Genomic DNA, 24,791 nt, shown 5'->3' with positions numbered 1-24,791 from the left:
GTATTTGTGCACAACAAGCACCCGAGGCAATGTATTCCGCTTCGGCGGTGGACAAAGTCACACTATTTTGCTTCTTGGAGGACCAAGACACAAGTGATCTACTAAGCAAATGGCACCCTCCAGATGTGCTTTTTCTATCAACTTTGCAATCGGCATAATCCGAATCGGAATAGCCAACTAACTCAAATATAGCTCCTTTGGGATACCAAAGACCAATGCTTGGTGTGTGCTTAAGATACCTAAGGATTCTTTTAACGGCAATCAAATGAGTTTCCTTAGGATTAGCTTGAAATCTAGCACACATACACACACTAAACATGATGCGGGCCTAGATGTGGTCAAATATAACAAGCTACCAATCATTGAGTGGTAGAGAGTTTAATCAACCGGGTTACCCCCCTCATCTAGGTCAAGATGTCCATTAGTTGGCATTGGTGTCTTGATTGACTTACATTCATCCATCTTGAATCTCTTGAGAAGATCATTAGTATATTTCTCTTGAGAGATGAAAATCCCTTCTCTCATTTACTTGACTTGAAAACCAAGGAAGAATGTAAGCTCTCCAATCATTGACATCTCGAACTCCTTCGATATCAATTCACCAAACTCTTTGCAAGAATCTTCATTTGATGATCCAAAGATGATATCATCAACATACACTTGACAAATGAAGATATGCCCATCAAGCTTCTTGGTGAATAGTGTGGTGTCAACATTCCCAATGGTGAAGCCCTTCTCAATGAGGAAGTCCCGAAGGTGCTCATACTAAGCTCTTGGGGCTTGCTTAAGCCCATATAATTCCTTGGACAACCTATAAACATGATTAGGATATTTAGGGTCTTCAAACCTATGAGGTTGATCAACATAGACTAGTTCATTAATAAAGCCATTTAAAAATACATTTTTCACATCCATTTGATAAAGTTTCATTTCATGATGTGATGCATATGCAAGGAGGATACGGATGGCTTCTAATCTTGCAACCAGTGCAAAGGTCTCTCCAAAATCCAAACCTTCAACTTGAGAGAACCCTTTTGCAACTAGTCTTGCCTTGTTCCTCACAACAACACCTTGATCATCTTGCTTGTTTTGGAACACCCACTTTGTTCCAATGACTCTTGCACCTTTGGGCCACTCTTCAAGAGTCCAAACTTCATTGTGGGTGAAGTTGTTCAACTCTTCATGCATTGCATTTATCCAATCTAGATTTTGAACAGCTTCTTCTACCTTAGTAGGCTCAAAGCAAGAGACAAAAGAGTGATGAGCAATAAATGAAGCAAGTTTTTGTGAGTGAGTCATTACACCCTTTGAAGGAATTCCTATGATGAAATCTTGTGGATGATCTTGTAGTAGAGGTGTATTTCTTCTATTGACCACTTGAGGAGGAGGTTGTGGAGCATCAACATCTTGTGCTTGTACCACCAATTGATCATGGGAGACATGAGTGTCTTCATTTTCCACTCTCTCATCTTTATCACCATCTTGTGGCTCACTTGATGAAGAAGGCGGATCAATCACTTGTACATCATCTTCATCATCTTTAGGCTTGATGTCTCCAACTGGAATGTTCTTCATAGCCTCCCTCATTGGTTCATCACCTACATCATTAAGATTCTCATGTGCTCCTTGGGAGCCGTTAGATTCATCAAATTCCACATCATATGTTTCTTTAACTAAGCTAGTGGCATGATTAAATACTCTATATACTTTAGACTTTGATGAGTAACCAATAAGAAAACTAGTATCACAACATCTTTGAAACTTCCCTAGATGTTGACGCTTCTTGTAGATGTAGCATTTGCAATCAAACACCCTAAAGAAGGAGATGTCCGGCTTCTTCTCATTGAGCAACTCATAAGGTGTCTTGCCAAGAAACTTTTGAAGGAATAGGCAGTTTGATGCATAGCATACAGTGTTGATAGCTTCTACCTATAGAGCTTCGGGGGTGTTGTACTCATCAAGCATTGTTCTTGCAAGGGTGATCAATGTCTGGTTCTTCCTCTCAACTGCACCATTTTGTTGAGGAGTATATATTGCGGAGACCTCATGCTTGATCTCAACTTTATCACAATAGGCTTCTATGTTTGTGTTGTCAAATTCCTTCCCATTGTCACTTCTTATCTTCTTGAGCTTCACTTCAAATTTATTTTGTGCTCTCTTGGCAAACTTCTTGAAGCAAGATGCAACTTTGGATTTGTCATGAAGGAAGAATACCCATGTATATCTTGAATAGTCATCAACAATCACAAGACAATAAAGATTTCCTTCTAAACTCTTGTATGTTGTTGGTCCAAATAAATTTATATGAAGGAGTTCTAGCACTCTTGCGGTTGACATGAAAGCTTTTGTTGGATGGGTATTTGCAACTTGCTTGCCAGCTTGACATGCACTACAAAGCTTGTCCTTCTCAAACTTCACATCCTTCAACCCTCTCACCAAATCATTCTTCATTAGCTTCTTGAGTGAGCTCATCCCAATATGAGCAAGTCTTCTATGCCATAGCCACCCAAGTGTTGTTTTGGTGAATAGGCATATCTTCAAGTTTGTATCTTCGGAGGTAAAGTCCACTAGATATAGGTTGTTGTATCTAAATCCTTTGAATATCACATAATCATCATCCTTCTTGGATACAAATACCTCCTTGGTAAACAAGTATTGGAAGTCAAGATCACATAATTGTCCAACGGATAGCAAGTTGAAGCTCAATGAAGCAACATATAGCACATTGGAGATGGAATGATCATTTGATATAGCCACTTTACCCAATCCTTTGACTTTGCCCTTTGAGTTATCTCCAAAAGTGATTCTTTCTTGTCCATCTACTTCTTCATCTAGTGAGGTGAACATACGAGGATCACCAGTCATATATTGTGTGCAACCACTATCAATAACCCAATGACTTTCACCGGTCTTGTAGTTCACCTACACATAAGAGATTAAGCTTTAGGAACCCAAACTTGTTGAGGGCCCTTCACCTTCTCAACAAGTGACTTTGCAACCTAAATTTTCTTAGGTCTATTCTTGTTGGGAGGACCTAAGAACATGACTTTCATCTTTCTACTAGAATCCTTTCTAAGCATGTAGTGAGCATTGAAGGCAAAAGGTCTAGCATGCTTGGGCAAGGGTTGTGGTGGTGGAGTTTGGCACTCATGAGCAAAATGGCCTTCTTGTCCACACTCAAAACATCTCTTTGGCTTTGGCTTGGACTTATATTGTTGTTGAGCTTGAGTCTTCTTCTCTTGGTTTGCCAAGTATCCAATGCCACTTCTATCCATCTTCATGACGGTGTTCATTAGTAGCTCACTTTGAAGATGCTTGCCTCTAGTGAACTTGCCCAATCCAATCTTAAGATGCTCTTTCTCCAACTTGAGCTTCTTGTTTTCTTCCTTGAGAGCATCATTGTTTTTCTCTTTCTTGAGCTTCTTGTTCTCATCTTTGAGCTTCTCATTCTCAAGGATCAAACCATCATCATGAACAATAGTTTCAAGCACAATAGACTTAGTGGTTTTGAGTTCTTCAAGATCTTTCTTGAGCTTTTCATTATCATTCTTGAGCTTAACAAACTCATTATAATCATCGGCTTCAACCACTTGCTTGCCCTTACTACTAGAACTTTGCTCAATGCTCTTAATAATCAAGTCATCACATGATGTAGCTATATCAATCTTAAAAACATTGTTAGTAGCATCATGTGGCTCATTGGATAAGAATTCTTGAGCAATAACAAGATTATCATGATTAACCTTAAGAGTAGTATATTCTTCTCTTAGCTTGTTGTGGCTAGTGATGAGCTCATTATGTGTCCTCTCAAGTTTATCATGTTTTTCTTTAAGCTCTTTCTTAGAAGATTTGAACTCCTTGAGTTTGGATGATATAGCATCATTTGCTTCTTTAAGCTCAACACTAGCCTTTTCCACTATATCACATTTGGCTAAAAGAAAATCATTTTTAGCTTCTAGCTTTTCATTTTTAGCTCTAGTTTTTATAATGATCTTAGTGTATTGTTTTAGCAATCTAGCAAGATCATCATAAGAAGGTGATTCATATTCATCATCATCACTACCGCTATCATCATCACTAGCATGCTCATCATCACTACTATCATCATTGTTAGATACCTTACGGTCACCCTTGGCCATAAGGCATAGGTGTATAGAGGATGATGGCGGTGGTGGTGATGAAGATGATGAAGAGTTGATAACAATTGCGGCCACCTTCTCGTTGTCACTATCATCATCGGATGAGGCACTAGATGAATCAATGTCCATGAGCCAATCACCGACAATGTATGCCTTTCCACTCTTCTTCTTCTTGTGGAAGTCCTTCTTGCCATCTCTCTTCTTGTATGGCTTATTCTTCTTCTTCTGTTCTTCTTCTTTATTGCTTGAGTCATCTTTCTTGCCCTTGTATTTATTCTTGAACTTGTCTTTCTTGGGCTTAGTGCATTGGTGTGCTAGATGACAGCAATCCATCTCGGAGATTGGCTTCCTTCTAGAGCTAGTGAAAAACTTCTTCTTCTTGCTATCAAACTTGATGCCACTCTTGTTGACCTTCTTTAGCATCTTGGTGGTCTTTTTCACCATGAGAGCAAGACTTTCATCATCACTTGCACTCTCATACTCAAGTCTTGCTTTACCCTTCTCTTGGCTAGCTTTGAATGCTAAGTCCTTATCTTTCTTCTTGATAGAGGATGAGCTATCTTGTGGCGTGATATGCATGTACATCTCATGAGCATTGATCTTTCCCAAGATTTATGTCGGTGTAGCGGTAGAAAGATCACCTTGATAAAGCACGGTCACAATATGCCCATATTTATCAATGGGGAGGACACTCAAAATCTTTCTTACAACATCGGATGGTTGCATTTGAGTGAGTCCAAGCCCATTAACTTCCTCTATAAGAACATTCAAACATGAATATATCTCATTAGCACATTCTTTAGGAAGCATTTCAAAAGAGTTGAGCTTTTTTATGACAAGATGATAGCGTTCCTCATGCTCACTCTTAGTTCCCTCATGGAGCGCACAAACGTCCGACCATAGTATATGGACGTCTTTGTGGTTCCTCACCCGATTGAACACATCTTTGCAAAGGCCTCTAAAGATGGTGTTTTGAGCCTTTGCATTCCACTTCTCGTAGTTCACCTCATCGCCTTATAGGTGAGTAGCATCTCAAAGTTCTAGAAAGCCATGTGAGGTGGCTCTAAGAATACCAACATCTAGAGCTTCTAGATATGCCTCCATGCGAATTTTCCAATATAGAAAATTATCTCCCTCAAAGATAGGAGGAGGTCCATCCCCATGAGACATCTTGCTCTAGGCGGTTAAGCCTAAATACGTGAGCACGAGGCTCCAATACCAATTGAAAGGATCAAGATGCCCAAGAGGGGGGGGGTGAATTGGGCTAATTACAAATTTCTTTGCAATAATCAAATCCTATGGTTAGCCCAATTAACCCCTTGTGCTTAGAAAGTGTTTCTATTGATCTAACGCACAAAAGTTTAGCACCCTAAGTTCTAATCCTACTATAGCATGGTAATTCTAGGAATGTAAAAGACAAGTATTGAATTGCTCAAAGTAAATGCTTAAAGTAAAGAGAGGAGAAGGAACATGGTGATATTTTGCCAAGGTATCGGAGAGTCGCGCATGGGTGTAGCTCCCCCTTGATCCGCGCAAGGATCAAGTGCTCTCTACGGGTTGATTCTTTGACACTCCATCACAGAGAATCACCCACAACCGCTCACAACTTAAGTTAGGTCACCCACAAGCTCCGTCGAATGATCATCAAACTCCCAATCACCACCAAGCCGTCTAGGTGATGGCGATCACCAAGAGTAACAAGCACGAACTCTCACTTGACCACGACAAGGCTAATGAGAAGGGTGGATATACACTTTGCTACTCTTGATCTTACTAATAAGGGCTCTCTTTAGGATTCTCAAATCTCAATCACCTCACTAGGATCTTACTCTTCTTGGCACTCTCAAATGTGTTTCTCAGCTGTTGGAATAAGCAAAAGTACCCCCAGACACGAATGGAGGTGGTATTTATAACATGGGCTAAAAAACGAACTGTTATGTGCCTCTGCGGGGTGACCGAACGCTCTGGTCATGTTGACTGGACGCGCCGGTCAGTTCACCCCGAAATCCAGTGTTTACAGTATGACCGGACGCGTCCGGTCGCAATTTACCCTCACTAGAACCTTACTGATGTCGACCGAACGCTGGCCCTCAGCGTCCGATCACTTGACCTCTCAGCGTCCGGTCACTTCCAGACGACTTCACCTTGATCAAATGAACTGACCGGACTCTGAGCCAGCGTTTGGTCACACCGAAGCCAGCGTCCGATCAGTATTTGACCCTCCATTCACTTTTAACTCTCGATCATATGTGAATGAAGTTTGCTCCATTGGATCTAAGGACTATTTGGGAGCTACCTAGCGCTAGTTTTAGCAAGTGTGCACCACACCTAATCCACTAGACTCACCTAGGTCAAGCTACCTGTCCGTACCCTCCTTAATAGTACGGCCAAAGAAAAAAACCAAGGTCCTAAACTACTCTAAGTGTCACTCCAACTTCAATTGACACTTAGAATTAGTCCATCCTTGACCTTGTTGTCTATCCTTTGAAAACCGAAACGATTTCCATCATAGGGGCATGACCATCATGATAGCCCAATCGATCTCCATTACCGTGACCTAACTTAATTGCCTCTACAAAACACACGTTAGTCACAGTAATCACGTATTATCATTAATCACCAAAATCCAACTAGGGGTCTAGATGCTTTCAGATGAATTTTAGCATGTTTATCAAAAAAAGAATTACTTTCACTTTAAAGAATGATTTGTAGGTTTTGATTCCACATGAGGACCTGGTCTGGAATAGGTAGGACGAGGAAACCATGAGGACCACCTCTCAGGTTGGTTTTCTCCCACCCACTTAAGATTGATCTCTCTCTCCCCTTCTTGGATTGCTCGCGAATGTGCTCAGGTCTTTTGTCCATTGGTTTTGTGTCTCTGAAACTGAATGTTACAGATTGATCGTGTGAGTTGAAGTGGATTTGTGTTAGTGTTGTGGTGACAGGATAAATTAGTATCAGCAGGGATGATTCATCCTGGTTTTATCCATATCATTTTATTAATCAGGTGGAGTCAATGATATATGATTTTGAACTTGTGTTACTTTGTGCAGGTTCAAATATGTGATTATGAAATTATCTTCTTTGAGCCTGCAATGCTAAAAAATTTCTAAATTTTTTATGGTAGAAAACATTGTGCATTCCTTTTGCTTTTGGATTATTATATGTTTCTAAAATTGAGATCTTGAAACAGTCATATCTTTGGATTATTGAGGTTGCATAAACACTTTTAATATGAGTTGATCCTATTATAATTAAATTGGTACAAAAGATAGTCTGAATTCCTACTCAACCATGTCCCCTATGCCTGCCAGGAGTTGATATTGTGCCCGTGCAGCGCCGTCTGAATAATGTATCCCAGTTACTGAACTACAAGTTTAGTAACCTTGAGCAGTACTTGAACTATTTGCAAGCTTAATTAATTGAAATAGTGGCCTGTTAGAAAGGAGTGTTACTTGTGATAAATTGAATGGTCAAACACTCAAACCACCATGTTGTCTAACTAAAAAAAGACCTATATCTGCAAGAGTCTGAATATGCAGCGCATCAGGTTAAGATTTCTTGCAAGTTGCACTAGCTGATTGAAGAGTGTTATTGGTTTTTCTTTGGTTGGACATAAGGGTGCTATGAAACAATTGATTGAAGCATGTCTGATTACATTTGAATTGGTTGCAGGACATCGGTGGAATCAACAGGTCTGCAACACTGGCCTCCTCGAGCTGCCATCCTACCCTCTTTACCAGCTCTGCCTTGGATGCGCTCAAGATGTTGGCAACCTTGAGAAGATTGACTAGAAAACCGCATAGGAGATGGCGTCCCTCTTCGCTGACAGCATTCACAGGCTCACGATCTTCTCGATAAGGTGGCAGTGCTTAGTGATCTGCTTCACGTTCCCATTTCTGGTTAATTAGTGCCGACATAGATACTTCAAAAAATAGAGTCTGGTTTAAAGACTTTGCAGTGGACAATATCTATTTTGAGTCTTAATAGTTTTTGATAGTTTTTGTTAGGAACCTTACTAACTTTATACAAAGGTTCCGATTGTATCTATGCCATCCAAGTTTTCTGTTGCAATAAGTTTTCGTTGCAATAAGTTTTCGTCGTACTTCCTCTGGTTTGCAAATATTTGATGTTTGAAAATATTAGACAAGGTTTGAAATATCATTGGAGCCACAAGTTCGTGCTACAATATTAGAGAGGATAGATGGGTTAGTAGGCATGTAACTTGTCATGTGCCCCTTGTGTATGTAACTCGCAATGTGCTTGTGTGGCAGCTAGCTGGTCTCGCCTTACCGAGAACAAGTCAAACTCTTGTGTATATGTTGTTTCGTTGCAACAGGCATAGATCTAGGTTTTACATAGCCAATTGTACGTAGCACTATCTATATCCATAGCAAGATCTAATATCAGGATCTTAACAGTGTTAATTGTTGAGAAGAACATGAATAAGGAGAAAAAACTGTTAAATGATAATATTTCCAATGAATATCATCTATAAAGAGGTTCTAGCTCTATAGACAAGATAATATTGCCTGTTAATACTTTTTTTCATGATAATCAAAAGTACATTTATTAAAGAGTACTGTTATTTATCGTGCGATCTATGTTTTTAATACAAAAGTTTTGCTGTCATGTAACCGCGCACGGACACGTGTTTTAGAAAAAAAATACAAAAGTGAAAATAAAAAAAGTTCGAGGATCTCGCGGTCGCGGGCGCGCCCCCACCGGATCGACGCCCGCGCAGGAACGCACGCGCCGTCACACCCCCACCACACGCGGAACGCAATAGACCAGCGCGGCATCGCAACCCAGGAGGCCAACGCCAACCCGAAACCCACCCGATCGCTCGTCGGTTGTGCCTGCGCTGCGCGGCCTCCTTCCGTCCCATCTCTGGTCTCTCGCTCGCTCGCCCGCCCGCCCGCTGTCTCGCTCGCCTCGTCCCGTCTCGCTTCGTCTCCATTTCCTCCCCACCCGGCCACCACACCCGCGTCAACCAACCAAACCCTAGAAGGCTCTCGCTCCCGTCCCCAATCCCTCGCCGCCCCCCGATCCCCGCCGCCCGCCCGCAGGCCAAAACCCTACGCCTCTCCCTCGGCGCCGGGTAAGCTCTTCGTCTCCCGGCCCCTTCCGCGCTCTGTTTCTCCTCCCCTCCCTCTCTGATCCCACGCTGGTTCGGTTCGATTCGATTCGGGCGTGGAGTTCGGTGCCCCATGGTTTGATCCGCTGACGCGCGGGAATGCCAACGCTCGCTGGAGCGTGGGCGGGAGCCGCGCGCCCGTGGAATTCCGACGGGGAACGGCCGCTCAGGCTGCAGGGGATCGCGTGATTGCGCGGTGTGGGTGACCGTGGCGGGCGTATCATTCGGGCATGGGCATGGAAGAACGCCCCACGTCCAGAATTTTCGGGGAATTCGATTGGGCGCAGGTGATGGCGTGCGGGGATTTGCAGGGGTTGTCTCGATGCCAGGATGCTGGTGAAGCTATGGGTGACTATGCTGTAGAGTTTCGTGAAAAGAAATTTTTTGGTTTGTTATCTACCGACTGATGATTAGGTCTTGGAATTCAAGGGATTTGGAATGCAACCGCAGTTTTTCTGGACGCTAATAGATGCAAAACGCTCATTCAGCCAAAATTCTGGTTATAGTAGTTGTAATAAGTTGGTCTTTCAAAAAAAATATAATAGTTGTAAGATTCCTGTTTTGATTCGATAATCCGATGGCAAATGGAAAATAACCGAATATTCTCGGAGCTAATATCATGAGTTAGAATTCTCTGATTCTGTAATGATTTAGTAATCTCTTGCTTTAGTTCTGTTGTTATGTGCGTAAGGTTGTTTTCTGTTGCTTGATTATGGGACATGGGAGACCGAGACACGCACAATTTCTTTGCTGCAGAAAAACAACTATAAATGAAACATCATTAGTGGACGGAGGTTGCATTTCAAATGAAAGTGGAGCCAAAATGTCTCTTATTTAGTTTTTTCTTATGGCATGGGAGACATGTGGTAGTTGTCGTGTAGCGAGCAACGTGACATTCATTTGTTATCAGGGTGTCAGGCTTTTCTTTTTGCTGTTGGATTAGCTGTAATATGCATCATGTTGCGTGGTGTGTTTCCTTAAAACAGCTGTTTGAGTTGGCCTAGCTGTTTGGCATTCTTATGTTTGGTTAGATATGTACTTTACATTTGTAGTTATTTTTTTATTTGGATATTGGTATTCTGTATTTCTTATGATTGAAATTGCCTCATTGGCCAAGAAGAAGATCAGTACTTTACACATGTTAGCTTAGAGTGCTAACATTTTTCTTTTACAAATTTCATCTCAGGTGTAGGCAGTGTAATCACTTTGTTAGAAATGCCTTCTGCATCCAAGTCCAAGTCAAAAGACAGATCAGCTGCAAAAGTTGCAAAAGAGCAACCCAAGGTTGCTGCAAAGCCAATGGGAAATGGAACGCTTGCAAGTTCTTATAACAACCTCTCTGGAAAGTTCCATGTTCTGGAACCATCAGCCTCTTTGTTGGGTAGCCAAGGCATCGATAAATTCAGGAATACAGATGAAATAGATGAGCATTCTCGCAGCTCCCATGGTACAGGGGATTTCGATTGTGCCTCCAACAATGGTAGCTGCTCTGGTGAGTCAGAAGATCCAAAGGAAAAACCAACCAGTACTGCGTCTCGGGTAGACTCTGTTCCTGGATGTGATATTGATAAACGCCAGAAGATCAGACAGAAAAATGAGAAGAAGCATCAAAGGCAGAAGGAAAGGCGTGCCCAAGAATTGCACGAGCGTTGTAAGGGATACCTTATGTCCAGAAAATTGGAGGCACTTTCACAGAAGCTTGTTGCGATGGGTTTCTCAGCAGATCAAGCAACGATGGCCCTTATACAGAATGAGGGTTGCGTTGAGGAGTCTGTTACCTGGCTCTGCAACTTTGATGGCAGTGAGGAAGCTAAGCAACAACTTGCAGCTGATCAACAGTCTGGAGCTAACTTGAAGATTGATATAGCTGATGAGCTTTCAAAGATTGTGAGCTTGGAGGCAAAATATAAGTGTACAAAGCAAGAAGTTGAAAGAGCAGTTGTTTCCTGTGAAGGTGATCTAGAAAGTGCTGAGGAGGTCTTGAAGACACACAAGCAAGAATCAACTGCAGTCCCACCAAAGCCTGAGGGATCTGGCGATTCAAGTGGCTTGCCTAACAAGCAGCAAGTTGTACTTGCACAGAACCCTGCAAGGCCTCAAACAAATGGATTTTCATCAGTAGGATCTCAGCAGATGAGAAGAGAGGAGAAGGACATAAACTATAAGCTTTTGATGAATGGTAGTGGTCCAAAGGAACCTGCAATTAAAGGTTTTCTGCCAATGGTAACACCAATTAAGCCAGATTTGGGCCGTCAGCAATTTGTTCAACCTGAGAAGAGACGTCTCAATCCCAACTCGATTCCGTCAGTTCCTTATGTGGCATCGTCTCCTTTGCCTGTTGCAGTGCCACAACTGAAGTCAGACATGCGGCATGTGGCAGGAACCAATGAGGTGAAAAGTTCGATGCCCAATGGAAGCTTGCGAGAGTCAGTAATTGTAATGCAGCGTCCTCAATCTGCCGGTACCAAGCAGAGCCTACCATCCACTAGCCATAGTATGTTTGCGGCAGAACAATCTGCAAGGGATTGGTTCTTAAATGGCGCATCAGGTGTGGATATGATGTTGAATGGGGGCTTAGGTCATGGACTAAGGAATATGAGTTTGGACAGTGTTAGTTCTGCCAGGTCGTTTGGACATGCAAACCATCAACAAAGTTTTGTTTCTAATCCTATAGAGCTGGCTGCCAATGGTTGGGGTGGCACCTGGAGTTCTGGAGGTACATCATCTTCCCGTTCTGTGGCGTCATCACTCGGGGCATTTAGAGGGTGGAATTCATCTGAGTCGTCCTCTGCATTGCCTCATTCTGATTGGAGACCCAATGGGCCAGCACCTTATGACTACACCTCAGTAGACTGGAGCGTCGACACAACGTTATTGAACCCAGCAGCAAAGAGCGAGCGGCTGTCGGACACATGGTCAACCATGTTCATGGGTGGCAGGTCAACAAGGACACCTGGGAACCTCAATGGTGCAGGCATCGCTGGGTTGCATGACAGTAACCATCCAATGGATCCTGCTCCATCACCTCGTCCATATGAGTGGCCTACTTTCTGCAGGGGAGGATCTTCCTAGTTTCCCCTACCCTGTAGGTAAGAGGGCATTGAATAAAAAAAAAGTAAAAGCTGTCATTTGTTTCTTTTCTTGTTTTGGTCTCAGTTGCAGTTGGTTGAAAAAGTTTTACTTGTGTATCGAACCGAGCTTGTGTACCTTACTGTTGGCCGAGATAAGTCATCTTTCTGTGAAATCGTTGTGCATGAAAAATGAAGGGAGATAATTGAATCTATCTTGGCTGAAATGCAGGTGTTTCCTATATTTTACTTGCTATAATAGTAACTTAGTGATTCTTTGTCACAGTTCGGCTTGGCTGCCATGCGTATTCTTGCTTACAGTGTTTTTACTGGGGTCCTTCTGAAGAAGGCACACATGTTTTTCTTTTCTTTTCTTTTTTTACTTGTTTGACTATTCCCATTGAAACATGTATATGTGTTTCATACTTTCATCTACCTTCCAGAAAAGAGGTTAAAAGAATATATCATGCTTTATGTTCGCGTTGTGTAACCTGTGTTTTGTCCAGAAAATGCAGGAGTTTCCTATATGTTACCACTGTGTATTTCCAGTGATTTATGCACATGAGATCAATTGTGATTCCAAACCATTTGAAGTTCCTTTTCTTCTTCCTTGTATATTCAGTGAACATTGAATTGAGTTTTCTCAGTCCGTTGGATTGGCCAATTTTCTCGTGATAACTGATGAGAGCAGTGTTTGAAACTAGGTAGCATAAAATGGCATGTTCATTTAGACTGTGAAGACCCTAAACATATCATATTGACTATAGGATTCTATGTTGACCCTCAGGGGTTCTTGGTAGAATTTGCATACCAGTGTATATGGTGTTTGTACCGCAGCTTATATTTGTTTTACAATTGAAGTGGTGCTTTCATGCTGACTAAAGTAGGAGTGGTTAAGCGTCTTTTAATATTCGAATTTGTCATCTTTGTGCATACCTGCATGTCGTTCCAATTTGTGCATGTGCAATATTGACGAATGCTGCTGATTCTGTTTTTTTTATATATACTATATAGTAGATAATCGATCCTGCTTGCTTGTCTTTCTGAGTTGCATCCACAACGATTTGGCTTCAGTGGTGCTGCTAAAGTCTCCATGGCATGAGCTTGAAGTACACTATTCTTTATTGACTACAATGGGTCGTTTGTTTGTTTTTGTTCCACCTTGTGCTGTGATACATACATATCGTATATTTTCTTCAAGATGTCTGACCTAAGCTTCTGAAGGGTGCCTTTAGTTTTATGCAAAGGCTCATTGGGTTGCTAACCGGTAGTTTTTTGTCATGAAATTCTTCATATATTTTTTCATTTAGATTAAAGTTTGTGCCGCCATGTTGAAATATGCATGCCGTGCCCTTGATTGCAACTACAAGCTACAGTTTCTGTTGTAGTGATTTTAGTTTGATGCTCAAATATAATGACGAGAATGTGTTGGAGGTTGGGAAAAGAAAGAACGGATATTGCTACTTCCAGCAGGGTTTCATATTTCATTACAGGGTCAGGATTGAAGTTTTGGTGCAAGTTTGTGATCGGTCCTTGATGGCCGCCGCTGAGGTATGCGAAATCAGGGCTATTTAGTTTACAACTTGGTATCGAGTGCGCTGGACAAAACAGGTGCTGCCTCAAACGCCAAACACAAACAGGTGCCCTCTCTAGAAAAAGAAGTCTGGCGAGTCGAACGAAACGAAAGATGCCTTGCCAAACATTCCACCCGTTCTGCCAACCTGCTGCCGCAGCCGGAGACATCGCCGCATTCCCTTCACCTCCCGGTCAAGTTGGCGGCGAAGCGAATGCGATCCGCTAGCCGCCGGAGCTAGCGGCGCATGTGCAATGATGGTTCATGGCATGGAGACATGGAGTGCATCTAGCCTAGCCCGGCTCACGGTGAGTCTGAGCAGACCATGTTCATTGGGACGGCGGGTTCAGTTCGGCAGGGGACGCACGGACGGGCGTGGGGTGCCGCTGCCGCCCGGTGCGGAAGTGAGGCGGGGCGGCGGCACGCCTTTTCCACGTCGCCGTCCGACGTCGTGCATCGATTCGGAGTAGGAGCCGGACGCGATTTCGACGCGGCGCGGCAGTGCGAGGCCCTGTGCATGTCGATGTCCCCCGTTGAGATTATATATATATTCGACGAGTCTGATCAAGTTATTCGCCTGCTGCTTGGTCAATGTCAACCTGTTCACATCAACGCAGATACACAAATACTACTAGACGGTAGAGTTTCCTCTGGTGACGAAGATGTGAGCAGTGCATTGCAGTTGGCCGCGCCACGGCTCCCGGCATCGGCAGTGGCACGAACAGGAAGCTCACCGCGTACGCCCTTTCTTTTCCCCCCTTCATTCAGAACACGAGTTACACGACGCAGCCGGGCATATACCTTCTGAGCGAACGATCGTGTACTTTCAAAGATCCAATTTTTTCACAAGTGGACGGACGCACGGTCGTGTGTCTGTGGGTGCTCGATCAGCGGTCGCCGGTGAAAGCCTAGCTAGCTGCGAGCTACGAGCATTTTGAAGCGCCCGTGGCGTGAACGAAAAGAGCAGAGCACGTACGCCTAACCTACCGATTCTGGTACTCGGTACGCTTGCTGATTGGGGCACAGATGCTCCACTGACTGACGGTGAAATCTAAGCCCAGCCAGGAGATCCAAAACCTCAGAGAAATGTTCTGCACACGACACTTTGATAGAGTTCGTCTCGTAGTGCCACCACCGGTGCTCGCGACAAGGACCTGGCTGTTGATCCGAACGCGTTGGTATCGTCGGCCACGGTCCACGCGACCAATCACCGCCGCAGCAATGCGCACAGCGCGCGAATGACGCGCACTAGCTACCACCACGCGCTCGACCGGCCGGCCGGCCGTCCCGTCGCACTCGCGCGGCAGTGCGCGCGGGCCGGCGACCTGCTGTGCGCCGAAGTGGCGCGGCACGACGGACGACGATCCACCGTCCCGGGGACGTGCGCGGGGGCCACCGGCCGATCCCGCCGCGACACCTGCGCGCGCCTCTCGGGCTGTGACGAGTGACAGTAGTGACGGCGACAGGCACCCGGTGACCCGCCGCCCACGCTGCCACGCGGCGACATCTATCGCCGTGGTTGCCGCCGCGCGCGTCCTCTCGAACGCCGGTCGCCGTCCGCCTGGCCGGTGCGGATGAGCAGCCGGGCCGCCGGGCGCTGCCCTGGAGCGCACGGACATTCGCTCAGCTTCCTGTCACGTCGACGGCGTAGATGCAAATGCACTGCATCTACTTGGTAGTCATGAGATACGGGCTTTGACACGTACGTCTGCGACAAATTAACACTTTGATCGATAGAACCACATTTGGATTTGAAGGATTCCAATCCTTGGTAACTATGACTATATATAAACAGTCCTTTTAAATAAATAAATCAAAATGTCAATCAGCTACAGTAAATCATAGTACGTTTTCTGCAGCCAAAGCAAACAGCTGCAGCCAGAAAAGTTGCAGCAAGCAGGACGAATGTAGAAGAAACTTGTTGTAGTTGCAGCTGCAACTTTTGAACTGCATATACTGTGCAAATAATGTAGTTGAAACTTGTCGCACTTGCAGCGGCTGTGGCTTCTAGCTGCAGCGAATGGGCGTTATTTAATTAGCGTGCACGTAACCAAATTTCTTGGTGAACATACGGTGAAATTTTGTGTACATCAAGGAGATTCACCAAGCATAAGTGGTGGGCTTTGCCTCTAGTTATTTGATTCTGAATCTGCTTTTGTAATCTAATAAGTTTAGTTTGTTTTCTTACTTTCCTCTAATTTTCTCTTGGGATTCTTGGGACCAGCCCATGCTACAACAGCCCTAGCATGTGGGATCATGGTGGCCCCACAACTCTTTTTCTCTACCCCTAGAATAGTAGAAGAATGGAGCCATGGAGCAGGACATGCACCATGTTGAAAAGATGGAGGAATGGACACTTGGCATCATCATTTTCTAGTTGCTTGAGTTGTGGAAGAACACGATGTTGAAGTAAAAGCTAACTAAGTACAGCTTGATGTCTTTGAATCAAAACCTAAAAGAAAGAAGAGCGTAAAGAACTTGTAACATCATCTTTATCCGAAAGAAGAACTTGTAACAAATGTGGGTTGGATATTGACGGAACTGAAGATGGACGGAGGTGGTGACAAGGCAAAGATTATCGAGTGCAAAGGAGACTAGCATCAAGAGTGGTGTAAATACAAATATGATAGTTGCATGCCATTTCACTTGTCGTCATCATTAATAGTGTTTCAATTGTGATAGAGTGTGATGTTGAACAAGGAACAGTGGTGTTTTTGTTGTATTTGGGTCAAGTGAAAGAAAAAAGACATAAAACCAAACATGAGACTTCCCCTTCATTTATTTGATGTATTTGGATATCGAAAATAAAAAACAAGAGGTGAAGAAAATGGAACATGTAGTTAATTGTAGATGCTCACAAACCTAGTGACCATATCGGCTTAAGAAGAGTGATCAAAGTAAACCACAAATGATCATAGTTGAGCAGTGTGTAGAAGAAGCAAAAGAGAAGAAATAAAAAAAACAGAGAAAAATGACACATTTTGATATTGCTGGCATCATCATAGCGAAAAGTCAACCATGAAGCATATACAATGGATCTATCTACAACAGAGCAATTAAGTCACATACGCAACGCCAAACAGAGATATGATTGATGGATCGTCTAGCATCTAGACACCAGTTAACTAAAACTTTGGAAGTCCAATAATGTAAAGTTCTAAATTCTAACCACTGCTACAGAATAACAATTCACTGCTGGCCTCATCACTGCCGGAATTAGGAGAACCAACAATGTTGATCCTTCACTGTCGGTTCTTGGCTCTGAAAACCAGAAATTGATTTGGGATGTGATTGAACCGACAGTGATAACAACTATCACTGCCGGTTTGTGTCTCTAACCGGCAGTGGCTTGACAGCCACATATCACTACCAGTTCAAGCCATGAGCCGACAGTGATTGGGCTCTATCACTGTCAGTTCTAGCCAAGAACCGACGGTGATAAGCCTACAGCACAAAAGGCTACAACCGTCCTCTCCTTCCTCCTCTCTTTCATCCCGAGAACAGAGACGCGCATTTGGGTCATTCCCTTCATATATTGTTGCGGCTGCTCTTCACCATGAAGCTAGCGCTTGAATTTTAAAGAATGGCTTGATCTTTTTACTTTAAGGTTAGTAACAAACATCCATTCCTTTGATTTTGTTGCTTAATTAGCTTATTTTTTATGGCTACATTGCTTGATTCTTATTCTAGTTCTTTCTCCATTGTAGAGAGCACTTTTCCAATTGAACATTTGTGCAAGACTCAAATTGTCGTGAATCCATCATCCAAAAAGTTGATGTCTATGAACACATTTAAATTCCTAGCTAATTATTCTATGGTGGTCAAGATCATCATTGTTAGTATGTGATGCTATAATTAGTTCTTATAAGTAGAGTAGATTCTTTTACAATTTGTTGAGAAAATTAATCTATGTGTCACATAACAACGCATTGTTTGGAGCTACATTGTTGTTCATGATCATGTCTCTAATTTTAGACTTTTTTTAAAATTTGTATCTCTATTTTTACGTGGCATGGAGTAGAATAATTGTTCTTCATTATTGTGCAATAATTTTTTATGGGGCTGTGTTTTCAATTTATATGGGCATTGCTTGGAGCTACATTGTTGTTCATGATTATGTCTCCAATTTTAGTCTTTTTTAAAATAAGTGTCTCCATTTTTATGTGGCATGGAGTAGAATAGTTGTTCTTTATTATTGTGCAATAATTGTTTTTTACTATGATTTTTAATTTACAGGGCCGGGGCTACCAATTTAAATTTTCCAATAATTAGTGTACAATAATGTTTTTCAAAAATAGTACTTTCGAGCTACGATTGTTGTTCATGAAGCTCGATTTTTTATTAATTCTTTGTAATTACTGTCTCAATATTTTTTTGTACAGAGATGGATTGAGAGTGGGCGCGTCTGTCCCGAACGGACAAGTGGTACATGCATGGTATCAGCCAGTTTATCACCCATGCCAAAGCCCATGCTGAGAATGGAAACCATGTCTTCTGTCCATGCAAAGATTGCAAGAATCAAAGGAACATTCGTCAAATTAAGTCTATACGATCGCACTTGATTATCAGGGAGTCATGCCAAACTATACGATATGGACTATTGTAACACCCTCGGTGTTACACTGTAAATCGTTTACTAAAACACTATATGAGCATCATGTTTATGTGTTAATACATGCAATAAAGAGTGTAGATAAATTTCCGCAACTCAAAACGATCAATGGAAGTGTGAAACGAAAGTTAATTCAATAGTCGTGTTATATCACTTAGGGTTTAAAACTAATTTTTATTAAGCAAAAATGCTATAGAACATGTATTTGATACGTAAATAAGGTTTGAAGTGCAAACTTTGTAAATGAGAATGAAATACTCGCAGTCGAAAAATGATATTACTAGCTAAGATTTCCAATAGCTTAGAAATGCAATTTGAAATAGAGTTCAACAAAAACTTAGAAAAATTTCGAAGTTTGCCGACGCCGACAGATAGACACTGCTAGGTTTGGCAATTTATTGTGTGAGATTAGGTTAAGCAGTAGGGTAGTTTTATGGCTTGTTTTTGTAGTCTAATATACCCTCTTGAGTATAGCTAAAGTGGTTTGAGGATGGGATCAACGGTTTAGTCATGGTTGACGCTTTAAAAAGCGTGCACGACACGTTTTAGACCGGTTAGCCAAGAGTGTGTGGTCACCGTGCTTAGGGCACCGCTGGCCACCCTGACCGGGTGCCTGGCGTGCTGCACACTACTACTGGCGCCACTACTGGAGCCACGATGGCTACACGCCGCCCTATTGCCCTACCCCGCTGGTCACTGCCGCCGCTGCCGTCGCGTCACCACTACGGCGCGCGCCGCCCTCCACTAGCTTCGCCGCCGCCGTCGTTTTCGCTCGAGGTGCAATGGCATCGCATGGCCGTAGCCACTGTCACCAACATGCGCACATTCCCTCTGTGCCGTGTTGTCTCGCCGAGGGCACTGCGCGCATAAGGCTGCGACACCCCACGTGCACCTGCTCTGCCTGGCATCCGCGTCCCGCCGAGGCGGCACAACGCCCCTCTCACACACCGTGCCGCTACCACTGCCGCCCTTGCTCTGCCCGCATGTGTCGTCATCCTTAGCCATGCCTTTGTCCTCTTCTATTATGTGGCAAGCACCGTGCCGCGCTTGCCAACCACCACCACTTTGAATGGCATCATGCCGGCCCGACCGAGCCGCGCCAAAGCAAAAACTACAGCGCTTGGTCACCTCTGGGGTAATTGTGCTTGCCTGAGGCTCGATTGGGAACCTAGCTACGTGCCAAGCCCGCCCACTACCATAGCCATGCGATGTCGAGCGCCAATTTGGAGTTTTCCCCAGCGCCAGTCATCTTATGGCCAAATTCAGGCCACTCCAGAGCACCCCCTTCATAGAACTTTAGCATCCAATTATGTGGCACCGTTATCTTTGCCTTGATTCCCTCTACACCCTACGCACCCCACTTGAACCACCACTGCTTTCCTAGCACCGCTGATGTGACCGCGCCACCATAGTCTGTCGCTAGGCTTGCCGTGTGCGCGTGGCCAGACACGCTCGGTCCATCCCCGATCAAGCCACCACCACAGGTAGCTGTGGGGTGAGTTGCTGATGCCCACCCATTGGTTCTTTCACCTCTGTTGTGACTAGGCTCTCTAGAACATGGCTGCCGCCACCACAGGGTGTACGCCGCCATGGAGGGAGCTCCTGGATGCGTCCCCGCTCATCTCTTCACCGCCCATCGATTTGCCTTTGCACGTAGGTGAGCATAGGTCCCTTAGAGGGGGTGGGAAGGGGCCCGGATGGCCGGCGTGGCTGTCCAGTGCCATCGCCGCTGCGTCGGTGCTCACGGGGTGGCCCGAGGACCTGGCCGTTGTGAAGAAGAGTTGTGGCGAGGGCTATTTTGCTTAAGTGGCGATTGTAGGAATAGGCCTCATAGTAGTTGTGTGAATAGTAGATAGAGTGGGGGCATTTTCACAAAAGTGATGGCGCACGTGGGCCTCCCTGTTGTGGGCCCACACTTAGTAACATGGTAGCTACATACTCCTTGTTTTAGTATATATATTAAATCGGTAATAAGAATAAGGATGCCTTTAGTTGCTAAGATAATATGTGAAATGTTTCATACCTGTTTAGTGGGAATAATAGGTAACTTAGCATCTTAGTCATTAGAGCTAGCTTAGTAGCTTGATAGATGCATTCTTATTTTAAGAGTTGCTGTTGCCGTATTACTAAGTGTTGCATCATCATTTCATGCATGTAGATAACGAGTTGGTAGAGTTTGTGACCGCGGGCGAGCTAAAGTACAAGGAGATAATCAAGGAGTACTAGGAGGAGATCCTCGTCCAGGAGGGAGCCCCGGAGCCACTAGTTGCTTACTTTGCTGACACCACGCCTGCCCAAGACAAGTATCGATGCATAACCCTTATTTTAAATGATCACTGGATACATATATATGTGATGTGCATTTATGTTACATGCATTTTATGGAAACTACACACATAGATATACCTACCTATGAGTCCTACTAGCATAGGTTGAGTAGCTGCTATGCTTAAGATTTTCGGTAGCGTGAGTAACCTAGCGTTACTCACAATAGGTGATTATTATTATCACTTTTATGATAAAATGGTGAAAGAAAAAATGAAGACCAGGCAGGGATATAGTACGGGTATTAGTGGGTGTAAGGGGTTGTTGTAACACCTCTGGTGTTATAAGCTTGCTTAACACCGAGATTTAGACCTAAGAGGATTTATCGGAACGATTTTCTTAGATTTTAAAATTTAACTTATATTTAAAGTGTCAATTTTGGCGAATTATAATGAACAACGGGTTAATTAGTTCCTAGATGTTTTGTTTCTAAGAGTTAGTATGACGTATGGACTAGTGCTTAAAAATGCTTGATAGCAAATAAATAGTGAATGGCTTGTTTATTTGATTAAGCATGAAAAACAATTTTTATAAACAAAAGTTGTAGAAAGAAAAATTTGCTAAATAATAAAACCTTAGAGCTTTAGTTATGCTTGGAAATGCTTAAAGTTATTTTTAAAAAAATGAACTTTTGAAGCTAAAATAATATAAAAATATAAACAGGAAAAATCATATCATCAGCGGGATATGAACACCGTGAATATGTTGGTATGCTTGTTTGAGTGTCAATGTGATGTTTATTAGTTTAAAAATAATAACGAAAGTACCGCTAGCCTTTTAGCTCACCTACCTCGCCGGTACGACACGCGTGTTATGTGATTGGACTGAGCTTGTTGGCCTTGCTGGCTGCTTGCTATCCCTCCCTCTGTTGGTTTTGTCGCATACTACTTGCTCTCTCTTCCTCTTGCTCTGCTGTGACCCGTGTCCTTGTCATGATGTTTGTCAATTGTCTCATGTGCCTTTAAGCCAAGGCCGAGCTGCAGCTACCGCTCATTTCACCTACCCCTATCCTTCCCTCCCTCGCTTGCGTCGTGTCTGAAATTTTAATGTGAGCGCCAGTCGAGCAGGTGCTTTATAGCACCAGCAGTCCAGCAGTGTGTTCACTCTTTACAGCACCACCAAGCCATCAGGCAGTTGCATGCCCTTTTTCTTTTCCTCGCCTACCACTGCGCTTGGCACCTTGGCGTCCACGCCCTTGCCCTAGCACGCCACACCACCGTAGTGGCCACGCCATCCATCGCCGATCCCTCGTGAGCATGCGCATGAACTGTGGCCTCATGCTGCGTCCCCCCACGCCACCACTCTTCTCCCTCTCATCGATGCCCGCGTGCGGCTCTGCCTCACCTCCTCTCCTCCACGTGCAGCACCGGCGTCCCCTCCTCTTCCTCCCCATGTTGTGTTCCCATCCAGCCGCACCCATGGCCTGCTACTCCATGACGCTCCACCTCCAGCGCCTGCTCCTTTGCCCTCTGCCTCCATGACCTGCCTTGGCTAGAGGTTCGCCGGCGATAGCTTCCCTCACCGCGCTCTGCCATTATGAAGTCCATGGCCGCGCACCATCGCTGTGAGTTCACGCAGACCTCATGCACCTCTCTATCGACCCTCACCGGCCATCACGCCCCCAGCGCCACCCTCCCATACTCCTTCTGTGGCCCTACCATAGCAGCAACCACGGGCACCCATGGCTAGACTTTGGCGAGCCCTCCTCGTCGTGGCTGCATGCTCCTTCAGGTCTACATGGGCCCTAGGCCACCCCTGCACTAGCACCTTGCTGCCGATGTGCCCCCCTCCACCATAGGGTCATTCGGTCGCCATGCCGTGCTGCCACCACACGTCACCCCACTGCTGTGGGCCACCCCATCCCATGCTGTGGCACCCATGCATGCAGGTTGGTCCCGCGCACCCCATGGACAGTCCTCTGCCACCACCATGCCTTCCCCGACCGGGATTGGCCACCGGCTAGCCACCCTGTGCGCCATCCCCTGCTTGGCTCCCTTGGAAATTGGCATAACGAGAATAGAAACAAAGGTAAGGGCTTAGGTGCAATTGTACTGACGCAAATGAATAGTAGAAATGCTAGCATACGAAATAGAAAGAAGCGTAGGGATGTTGGTGCAAAACCATCATCGCGCCTATGGGCTCATCCACGCTAGGCCAACCTGCCACCGCTCCTAGGCCGCACCTACGCCACGCGTGGGCCACGCTTGCCGCGCCGTGGGCCACGACCTAGGCCGTTGGACGCACGCTCGTCTAGGCTGATCTTGTGCCACCCGTGCCTATTGCCATCATACACGTGGGCTGAGCTAGGCTATAGTTGGCCCAAGCGGTCCTCTTCCTTTTCTTAGTCTTTTTCTTTTATCAGAAATATGGATCTTATAAAATTCACAGTAAATCATAGAAAAATCATAAAAATGCCAAACCTATTTCATTAAATTTCTAAAATCATAATCTACCTGATAGGGTATTTCGTTCGCATAGGTTCAATATGTTTTTAGGGTTGCTCTAATTATTTTAAAGTGTTTAATATTGTTAAAATGTGGACTTGTAGGAATTTCCATGATAAATGTGTGATAGTATTGACTCTAAAATTTTACAGTAAATTACTAATATTATTAGCTGCTCACTGTAATTTTTGTAGCTCCAGAATAATTAGTTGCTAGATAGATAATGATGCCCCATTTAGAACAAAGATTAAATCGATAGAACGGAATAACAAAACAACCTGGGTTTGTATAACTAAAACATTTATTGGGAAATAATGCCTTATTTGACAATATGGATATGTAGTCTAAGTATGGTCGTTGTTAGAACTAGCTCGTTAACTTGAGAGGCGTAAATTATATTTTATGAGTCATAGTTGCAGTCGATTAATTATATCTTTGCATTGCATATCATAATAGGGACGTCGATGGATCACGGAGTCATCGGGAGTTGCTAGAGAAATGGTACTTTTGAATGTCGTGTCGCTATTTTGGAAAGCTCACTTCTGATTAAATCTTACCCAGGCAAGCCCCAGTGCATAACCCCTACTTTTCTTCACTTTAAATTATATTTGTGCATTAAGTTTTAAGGAGTTGAATGAAACCCACTTGCATATATATCTTTATTCTGAGTCTTACTAGTAAGACAGGATCATGTAGATTGCTATGCTATAGGACTCCGATAGAAGTTGAGTGATTGCTTGTCACTAGCGAGAGATAGGAAATATATTATTGTATTATTATCACTTGGAAAATATAAATAGTGGAAAGGAAAAAATAGAGACCGAGCAGGGATATGGTATGGGTATTGGTGGGTGTAAGAGGTTGTGTTCTATGGCCAATGGGACATAGCTTGGTTACACTATTTTCCCTGTCTGTGTTGGTTAAGGACCGACCATTACATTGGGTTATAGATAAGTCACAGACTTATTATCTCGAGCACATACTTGGGTATGGGCGCATGGAAGACTTGTTACTCTCTTATCATGAGTTCTGGCTCTTTTGGACTGACTGTGAGGGTGGTTTTTTGGGTGGAGGTCCTTGCACCGCACTGAGTTTGGGACTCAGGGGTGGAGGCTTAGAGTCCTAGTTTGGATGGGGACCTAGACCCTATGACAGGAGGGTAGTGGGTTGGTCCTGCTTGTGCCTGGGGTACAAGCGGGACATGTGTTTTGGGGTACCCAGCTGGACACATTGATTCGTGAATCGCTGGGCAATCTGGTATGGCTTGTCTAAACTCTAGCATCATAGTAAGAACTAGAAGATGAAAGATTTTAAAAGGAAATTTGATTGCTTACCACCTACTTGAAAGTAGCACAGGTGCTTACATACAATGGTTAGTTAATGAACTAATATGACTGCTAATAAAAAGTGAATATAAGGACGCACGCTTAGTAATGCTTCCTGCAGATGCAATAAACCCACAAGCTAGATAGCCTTGCATATCCTTCGAGTCT

General features: G+C 44.0%; 1 protein-coding gene and 1 pseudogene across 1 annotated transcript; both read left to right on the top strand.

The window, feature by feature from the left end:
- Positions 1 to 9,042: 9,042 nt before the first annotated feature.
- LOC136516379 (uncharacterized) lies at positions 9,043 to 12,629 on the top strand. The gene is made up of 2 exons (XM_066509763.1): positions 9,043 to 9,240; positions 10,463 to 12,629. The coding sequence occupies exon 2, from the start codon at positions 10,492 to 10,494 to the stop codon at positions 12,346 to 12,348; it is 1,857 nt and encodes a 618-aa protein (XP_066365860.1). The 5' UTR covers positions 9,043 to 9,240; positions 10,463 to 10,491; the 3' UTR covers positions 12,349 to 12,629.
- A 2,526-nt stretch (positions 12,630 to 15,155) lies between these two features.
- LOC136515827 (protein ALP1-like) overlaps positions 15,156 to 24,791 on the top strand; it is a 79,956-nt pseudogene continuing 70,320 nt past the window's right edge.

The sequence above is a fragment of the Miscanthus floridulus genome, chromosome 17 (assembly GCF_019320115.1).
Source record: "Miscanthus floridulus cultivar M001 chromosome 17, ASM1932011v1, whole genome shotgun sequence".
Taxonomy (NCBI): Eukaryota; Viridiplantae; Streptophyta; class Magnoliopsida; order Poales; family Poaceae; genus Miscanthus; species Miscanthus floridulus.
The sequence above is the reverse complement of the archived record's forward strand: the minus strand, read 5'-3'. Positions and strand labels throughout refer to the sequence as shown.

What these genes read in the sequence shown, in the direction of transcription:
- LOC136516379 (XM_066509763.1), top strand. Translation starts at nt 10,492, where the DNA reads ATGCCTTCTGCATCCAAGTCCAAGTCAAAAGACAGATCAGCTGCAAAA.